This window comes from Tupaia chinensis, unplaced genomic scaffold, assembly GCF_000334495.1.
Source record: "Tupaia chinensis unplaced genomic scaffold, TupChi_1.0 Scaffold146187_1, whole genome shotgun sequence".
Lineage (NCBI taxonomy): Eukaryota > Metazoa > Chordata > Mammalia > Scandentia > Tupaiidae > Tupaia > Tupaia belangeri.
The window spans coordinates 719346-728618 of NW_006206042.1; the positions used below are offsets into that span (position 1 = coordinate 719346).

At 50.3% G+C, this 9273-nt stretch overlaps 1 protein-coding gene across 1 annotated transcript in view; it reads right to left on the minus strand.

Moving 5' to 3' along the window:
- VANGL2 (VANGL planar cell polarity protein 2) overlaps positions 1–9273 on the minus strand; it is a 34006-nt gene that overhangs the window by 20611 nt on the left and 4122 nt on the right. Inside the window, exons 4-6 of the mRNA XM_014584306.1 lie at positions 4642–5249; positions 3526–3662; positions 2885–3020 (exon numbers count right to left, since the gene is read on the minus strand). Of these exons, the coding sequence (XP_014439792.1) occupies positions 2885–3020; positions 3526–3662; positions 4642–5249 (881 nt within the window). The remainder of the gene's footprint in view (positions 1–2884; positions 3021–3525; positions 3663–4641; positions 5250–9273) is intronic.

Here is a 9273-nt window from a genome sequence, read left to right on the forward strand (position 1 = left end):
TTCTGTCTCTATGTCTCTCTCTGTCTGTCTGGCGAGCACACGCGCCCTACAGTGAAAATCTCTCCAAAAAAAAAAAAAAAGGAGTACTTTATCAGGAAAACTAAAGACACATAGCGAAATAAGAGAACAAAAAGGAATCCAAAAAAATGACCAACTTAATGCTAGGAACAATAATAATGCTAAATGTTATGCTAAATGTTAACCTCTAAGATTTAAACAGAAAGATCGAACCCCAGAATACTGCAAATTCAACAAAAGAAAGATTAATTACATGAGACTAAACTGGTGAAATAGAATTTTATGACTTTTGAGTAAGATATTACTGTCTTTGTTTTCCCAATTTAAGGATTTTGCTTTCTTTTGAGCTGTTGATAGGTTCAGCAATTTGTTAAAATATTTTTCCTTCTTTGTTTCTTTAAATGGAAACACAAACTTTTCTCCCTTTCTGACCCCTCTGGAATTGGCAAATATTTGGGAGTATTCTTATTTTGTGGCAGAATGGTTAATGTCCATAAGTTCAGTAACACCTGTTGCCTCGAATCAGAAATGGGAAAATCTCGTTATGATGGGGCTTTGACTGGGATGTCATATCTGAAGATGAAACCAGGAAACTATGGAACTTAGGTAGATCTCAAGTAAGCCAACAGAAGTTCTTGAAAGGATGACCTGGGACCATAAACAGTTCTGCCTGGCAGAGAAGATCAGAGAAGATATATGAAAGAATTTGTACCATAAAATAACCTGGACTCTCCAGCCCAACATTGTAATTAGTAGAGGTTGCAAAAGAGCAGCCACAACCAGAGGGTTATTTCAAGGAAGACTTTGAAGGAAGAGAAAGGAAGAGAAAGACTGATCTTTGCTAAAAGATGGTATATCACAGAATTTGGTAGACAGGGCTGAATTAAGAAAGTTTATGTGTAAATTGTGTGCTGAGTGTTTGCTTTTCAACAGTTTGAGTAGTCGACTCAAAAATTTCTCAAAAAACTTTTGAGAAAACTTTTACAATCATACTATCTCTGTTGCTAAAGAGTCACAAAAAAATTATAACTAGTATTTCGAACATTATCTTTAAAATTCAGTTATTTGAAATTTTGAAAGTTGCTTACTAACTGTCCAGCACTATGGAATACAAGCAAAAATTTTTTGATATATAAAGTAAATGTTTGTGGGGAAGTGTAAAAATAAATAAATAAATGATAGAGGGGAAAATTAACTGAAAAACAATTTCAACCAAGAATACTATACCTGGCAAGATTATCCTTCATATGGGAAAAAAAGATAAAAAACATTCTCAGATAAACAAAACCTGAAAGAATTTACCAACACCAGACCAACTCTCCAAGAAGTGCTGAAGGGAGTGCTACACCAGGAAAACAAAAGTCAGATACACAGAAATAAGAATACAGAAAAAAAAAACAACCAAGAAAATGACCAGCCTAAAGGCAGGGGCAAGTCTGGTGTTGAATGTTAACTTCCAGAATTTAAACAGAAAGATTGAACCACAGTAACACTGCAAATTCAATAGAAGAGAGATTAATTACGTGAAACTGAACTCGTGAAATAGAATTTTATGACTTTTGACTAAAACATCACTGATTTTCTTCTAGGCTTTTTTTTTTTTCCAGATTTAAGGTTTTTTGTCTTCTTGAACTGTTGATAGATTCGTCTACCTACTGTTTGAACTGAATCCTAACCTTTCTCCTGGTTAAGCAAATTTCTCTCAACATTTTCTGGAAATTAAAAAAGCATTAAAAATACCTACTTAATGACTACAGTAAGCTATATAGCCTCAGCTAGGTGCTACTTTATAGTATGTTCATTCTACTCACTGAGGTTTACGCCTGAAGTCAGACATGCGTTCATAGATATGCATATATCGGCTGTGCTTGCTATTGAAAGTGTTTAGATTAATTAAGATCTTTAGTGAATCAATAAAATGTAGGAGGGACAAAAGGCATGGAAAACAATACCAGAGACAGTGTGGTTGGAAGGTGGGAAACGGCAGAGAGTGAGAGACAGGGAATCAAAGGGGGAAAAAGGAGCAAAATATATAAGAAACAAGAAATGGAAAACCATTTGTTGACAATAACACGTTATGGTAACAGCCTTGATAGAGCCAATATATAGTGTATTCTGGATGGAAAAAATCTCATTTTCTATACTGTAATGATGTACAGTGAGTGAATATAAATAAATAAATTTAAAATTAAAAAAAAAAAAAAGATCTATTAGTAGAAAGTCTGGTCCCGCCTCCTTCCCTGCTGTTGTGCATGAGGCTCATATCCTCTACGGGTCCCTACCCCACAGTAGGAGCAAAATGCAAAGATGCTGCCTGCCTTTACCTGATTCCCATCCCCTCACAATTCAATAATCTTGGTTCATTTTGCAGACGTAATTGAAGTGCCATAACAGTTTACTTAAAAAAAAAAAAAAAAAAATTGTTGGGATAGTGAATGAAGTGCTGGACTCCCACATGGCTGACCATGGATGACCACCAGTGGCTTGAAAAACATGCTGGGAATGTGTGCGTGCATGCCCCTAATCCCAAGAGGAGAATGGAGGACAAGGGACTGTGGCGTGGCCATTCCCCCAGGGGAGCGATTTTTCACTTCCCCCATCCCGCCATCTCTGGCAAGCACATGCACTACAGTAAAAACTAAAAGAGTTGTCTCAACTTCAGCCTCTGAGGCCTGAGCAGTACCCAGCTAGCCCGCACCTGACACATGCAGCTGGAAAATGACAAACGTGTGCTCTGCAGCCGCCGAGCTCACCGCGCTCTGTCCCGGCTGCCGTGGAAAACACACTCACCCTGCACCACATCGTCGCTGCTCTTCCATTTCCCGGGCTTCCCCACACCCGGCTCCCCTTCCTCCCAGGGACCCACCTGGCCCTCCGTTTGCGCACCCTCCGCTCGTGCTCGGCCTCCTCATAGTAGTACTCATTGTGGCTGTTGTCCCGCCTCCGGGCCGCCGCGGCAATCACAGCCCGAGACTGGCCCGTGGAGTTGTTGGTGCTGTTTTCTGTACAGGATGAGGATAGAGGGGATGGTCATGTCAGGGCATGGCCTCTCTTCCCTCTCCAGCTCAGGAGGCAGCAGTCAGACATATCCAGAGGGAGCTGTTCCCATCACCCCCAAGCCTCCCGTTCCCAACCCTCCAGGCCACCTCTGTGGGAGGCCACAGGAAAGCCACAAGGAAGGCCTTGGAAGGGCAGGAGTCCTGCACACACTCCTCCCTGGTGTGGGAGATTCTGCAGCTCAGAGGGCCAGAGGGCTCAGACCAGGGCTCAGGAGCAGACAGAGAAGAAGCCAGATTGTAGGGACACACCATTGCACCAAGGGACATGAGTCGAATCAGCAGCTAGGATCAGCCACCTGAAGTCATGGGAAATGGCAGAACAGAAGGGGCTGGGACAGAGGCCAGAGAAAGGATAGAGCAGGGGAAGGAGGGAGAGGGAGAGAGAGAGGAAGCAACTCGGGGTCCCACTGGGGAAGAGGCTGGGAGGGGCGGGAGCAGGGCCGCTCACCCTCTCCGAGGGAATACACCTTGAAGCCAGACACTTTCTTGGCCAGGACGGACTTGGGCAGGTTGAGGAGGGCAGGGTTGTAGACAGGGAAGTCATGGTAATACTTCTCCAGGATCCACACTGCCACACGCTGGATGCTGTTGGGGGAGACGGCAGGGAGAGGGGGGGAAGAAGGGACAGACAAGGGGTGCGGGGGAGGGACACATCAGGGCAGGCTGGCAGGGGGAGAGGACACAGGACAGGGACAAGCTGCTTCCAAGAAGCCTGGCTCAGGGCCTGAGGTCTAGTTAGCAGGCTCCCAAGCCTTTCCCAGGGCTGGGCCTGCTCCTCTATCCCTGCTGTGCTGAGGCTCTGGGGGGAAAGGGCAGTGGCCCTGGGTCTCTGATCAAATGTCACCTCATTCTCCTCCAGCATTCCCCAGGACTCTGGTGCCACTGGTACTCTGTATGGCCTGGGGGACCTCCCACCAAGGAGTTGGGTGCCGCTGAAGAGCTCTCCTCTTCCTCTGGGGGTGCCTCATCTCAGGGACCACTCACTCAGTGCTCACAAGAACCTGCGCCTCTGGGACCAGCAGTTAGCGTAATGGCTATGTCGCTGGATTCCCACGTGATCAACCGCGGTTCGCGTCCCGGACCCAGTGGCTTAAAACTCACGCCGGGCGCGTGTGCGTGCGTGCCCAAGATCCCGAGAGGAGAATGGAGGAGAAGGGATTGCGGCGTGGCCATCCCCCCTGGGGAGTGATTTCTCGCTTTCTGTCTCTCTGTCTCTGTCTGGTGAGCACACGCACCCTATAGCAAAAAAAAAAAAAAAAAGCCCCTGTCTGCCCCACGCCTCTCTCCCCTTTGGCCCGCCTTCCTCTCAGATTCCTGGTCCTTCCCTGCCTGTCCACTCCCACCAGCTTGGCCAGGACCGTGCTCCGTGCTCCGACCCTCCCGTTAAACAACATGCCGAAAACCTACTCCACACGAAGTACTCAACTACTTCCCACAGCCCTCCCGGCCCACCTGGCCCATCGCCCCCACCCGTGGCAGCCCCAGCGGCCTCCACCACGCCCCCCAGCGCCCAGCCAGCCACCGCCTGCCGCCCCCGGTGGCCTGAAGTGGAGATGGCCCACACCTGAGGTGGCCCACGTTGTAGAAGCGGCTGGCGCCATCCGTGGAGCGCACGACCTTGAGCGTGAACTGCGGCTGCAGCTGGCGCAGCTCCAGCAGGACTACCGCCAGGTAGTGCACGAAGAGCAGCGCGTCCACCAGCGACACGGCGAACTGCACCACGCCCTGGTAGCTGCGCTCGCGGGCGTCCAGGATGCGCACGCCGTAGAAGAGCCAGTAGGAGACCACAAGCAGGAAGACGAGCACCATGAGCAGGGCGCGCAGCACGAAGACGCGAGGCAGCGAGGCCTTGGGCCGGCGGAAGAACAGGGCCCAGCTGCCCAGCATCAGGATAAGCAGCTTGAAGGCCACGGAGATGAAGAGGCCCTCGCAGGCGGTCCCGCAGGGCTCCAGCTCCTCCCGCCACAGCAACGGGGGCAGCAGCAGGAAAGCCAGCGGCGTGAGGAACGAGAGCAGCGCCAGGGTGGGCCCCGCCGCCACACCCAGGTGCCGTGAGCAGTCCAGCGGGACACTGTCCTCCATGTCCTTGGCGATGCGCGTGAGGTCATCGTGGGAGATGCTGTGCTCCGAGGTGCCAGTCACTACCGTCGTCGTTTCGCCCCAGTTGTCATCCTACAGGTGGGGGTGGGGGGGCATTGGATTACGGGGACGTTCAGAAAAGAAGTGAAAGGAGAGAAAGGAGAGAAAGGAGAGAAAGGAGGTGAGGGGAGGCAGAGGACAGGTGGGAGAGGAGGAGGCAGGAAGAAGAAAGGACAATCAACAGACAGGCAGCCATCAGAGTACTGGCGGAGCTCCACTGCGGATCCACCGCGGCTCTGCAGGTATCAAAGCCTAAAACCCACGCAACCCTGACCCTCCAAGCAGAGGGTGGAGACCAATGCAGACAGAGCTGCTCAGTGCCTGGGAGCTGCGCAGTCTGGCCAGGTGAGGCAGGCAGGCTTCCAGGAATGGTGGGGCCATTCTGATGGCATATTTAAAAATAATAAAAAACTCCCAAATGATCCTGGTCCCTGGGGCAGGTGACATGAAATTGCCCAGGGACTTGGGAAATTGCACCAATTATTGGAGGGTGGGATCTGCTTGTCAATTTTTTTGTGTGGAAAAGCTCCCACAGGCCAGTTGGTGGCTCAGAAGTGACACAGCCAACTGGACCTACTGGTCGGCTGAGCCTAGGGGTGCATCATGGCTTGGGAATGTTGTTGAGGGTACCTGCCTTCTGTCTTTCTCTCTCACCTCTATCTCCTGGAAGAAATAAATAAAAATAATAAAATAAAATAAAACAGGGCTCGGGACCAGCAGATGGCGAAATGCTTACGTCACTGATCTCCTATGTAGTCGCCCATGGTTAGAGTCCTGCACCCTGTAGCTCAAAACACGCCATGCATGTATGCATGGCATGCCCAAAATCCCGAGAGGAGAATGAGGGAGAAGGGATTGTGGTGTGGCCATCTCCCCTGAGGGGTGATTTCTCGCTTTCTGTTTCTCTGTCTCTCTCTGTCTCTTCAGCAAACACAACCCAAAAAACTCTTTCTAATAAAAATTTAAAAAAAGAAGAAGAACCCAGCAGCTTTAAACTCATGCCAGGCATGTATGCATGCATGCCCAAAATCCCGAGAGGAGAATGAGGGAGAAGGGATTGTAGTGTGGCCATCTCCCCTGAGGGGTGATTTCTCGCTTTCTGTTTCTCTGTCTCTCTCTGCCTCTCCAGTGAGCACACACACCACATACCAAAAGCCTCTCAAGAGAAAAAAGAATCACTGAACTAAATCTCAAGACATCATCTGTGGACTGGCAGTGTGAATGGCACCTGAGAGCATGTTAGAAATGCAGAGCCTCAGGCCCACCCCTCATTTCCTGAACCCGAATCTGCCCTTCAGCAAGATCCCCACAAATGCTCCAATACTTGCCCTATAGCAAGTACTGCCCTGAGTTCCTTCTAGCATTCACAGCACTCTATGATCTCAGCAGAAGATAGAGGGGCACTCCGGGGGGCAGGAGCGGCAGGAGCTGAGGCACCCAGAGGACCATGAGAACAGGGGAGCCCCAAGTAGCAGAGCAGGACACAGCCAGTAACAGCCAGGGGGGCTGTGCAGGCCACTCTGAACGACCATGCTAAGCGGTAGCACTTCCTCTCCAGCCACGGAGAGCCACTGAGGGTTTCCGGTTAAGAGAGCGACTGGACAAAAGCAGAATGGAGACGAGGACACCAGAAGGGCAAGGAGGGTCACTGATCAGCGCCGGGAGTGGGGTGCAGTGCAGACCTGGCCACACTGGGTCTCTCTTCTGTAGGTGAGCTCTGCTGGGCCATCTGAATGCCCACAGCACAGGGGTTGCTCATTCCTGGGGGCAAAAGGTAGACAAGGGCCAAGTCTCTGAGGGCCCAAACACCCTCTGAGTGTGGCCTCTGCAGGGGCTGGAGGCTATCCCACAGGAAGCTCAAGACCACCACTGGCCTTCAATAGCTGTCCCCTTCACCCTTGGAACAGCCTGGAGGTACCGAGTCATATCCTGACATCCTGAGGACTCAGGCCTCAGGACTGAGACATGTACGTGACAGCTCGGCAGGACCAGTGGTGAGGGGGGCTGAGGAAGCTCTCTCCCGAGGACGGGAGAAGAAGCTGATCGGAAGGTCAAAGGTGGATGTGCTGACCACTTGCAGCTCACGGAGCTGTCTAGTCCTCACTCCTCACTCTGACCCCCAGACACACTGCCTATGCTCTCCCAGGGTCACAGCTGGGAACTCCTCCCCAGTAACAAGAGCACTGATCACGTCTCAGGTTGCTTCAAGAACTCAGGAGGGGGCCGGATGGCAGAGTGGTGGCAACGCAACTGGGCCTGCATGGGAAGGTCTCTGGTTCACGTTCCGGAGCTTCCCTGTGCACATCAGGTGCAGGTGCAGATGATGCAGCTGGGAGTGGACTGCAGTGCACAGACCCCGTGGGGAGTGTCTGTGTATCTATCTGCCCACCTCACCCCCCAGTCTCCCTGTCATGGGGTCAATCAGTCAGTCTCAAGAGGGGAGGTCTCAGAGTTAAGGGATTGGGAAAGAGGGAGAAAAAAATATTTCCCTCAAATATTGACCTGCTCCTAAAACCCAGGAACTCTCAATGACACATAGACATTCCTTCTGAGGAAAAGTATTTGAGTCTCAAGCTCCTAAGATGCTCCCAAGAAGAAGGAACAGGAGGGATGAGACTTGGGCAACCTCAATGTCATCTCAAATCCTGCCTCTGCCTTTTCCAGGCTCATGTTCTGCCCCGTCATCCCGATCACGTGAGCACAGCAGAGCACAGGGCTTAGAACAAAAGCAACTGCTCACTCCAGTTCTGGAGAACTCTCTTCTAGAGTCCCCCACCTCCCCTCAACCTCACTTCTCCCTCACCCACTCTCGATCAACTCCTCACACCTCCTTTCCCTATGCCAGGTGATGTCATTCTACAAGCTGACACCAGAGGGCGCGAGAGAGCCCACACCCCGCGCTCTAGGAAAACCTGATGTTGCCCACTCCCAAGACCCCATCCACCCCTTCCCTCCTACTCCAGACCCCCAGCTGGCCTGACTGCTGGCATCAGCCCCAGGGGAGCAGGCAATTTCCATCACAGTCCCCTTCACTGGAGAGAAGGAAGGAAGAAGCTGCTACTTCTAAAGATACCTCTTTTTCAATTCTCTGAATTTTAGTTCTTTTTTTAAATTTGCTATAGGACACGTGCACTCACCACTCACCAGAGAGGCAGAGAGAAGGAAAGTGAGAAAGTATCCCTGGGGGGGGAATGACCACCACATAGTCCCTTCTCTAGTCCCCTCTTAAGCGCTGGAGCACACATGCACATGTGCCCAGCATGATTTTCAAGGCTCCGTGGATGGGACCCAAACCACCTAGCCCACCATGTGGGATTCAATGCTTTAACCACCAAATCACCTAGAAGACCCCAATTCTAATTTTTTAAAAAATATTTTTTAGTTTTTCTTTTTTTTTTTTTTTTTTTTTAATTTGCTATAGGGCACCTGCGCTTCCCAGAGAGACAAAGATGGAAAGAGGAGAAGTGAGAAAACACCCCCAAAATAGGATGGCCAGGTCGCAATCCTCTCCTCCATTCCCCTCCTGGAATTTTGCCCAACATGTTTTTCAAGCTACAAAGCCCAGGACTTGAACCACATAGTAGGCCATGTGGGATCCAGCCACCTTATCCACCATGCCACCCAATCCCCTGAAACAAGGTCCTAGAGCTTGGGACACCAAGCCAAGGTACATACAAGGGGACTTCAATAAGGTGGTGGGAAACTGGGACCAGCAGTTGGCATAATGGCTATGTCACTGGACTCCCATGTAGTTGACCACAGTTCGAGTTTTGGACACTGTGGCTTAAACTCACACCAGGCGCATGTGTGTGCGTGTCCAAGATCCCGAGAGGAGAAGAGAGGAGAAGGGATTGCGGCGTGGCCATCCCACCTGGGAGGTGATTTCTCGCTTTCTGTCTCTCTGTCTCTCTCTGTCTTTCTGGCAAGCACATGTGCCCTATAGCAAAATCTCTCCACACACACACACACACAAAAAAAGTTGGTGGGAAATGGAATTGAACTCCAAGTTTACTGTGGTACAAAAAAGTTTGAATCCTGCAGTTTTCCATCAAACTTT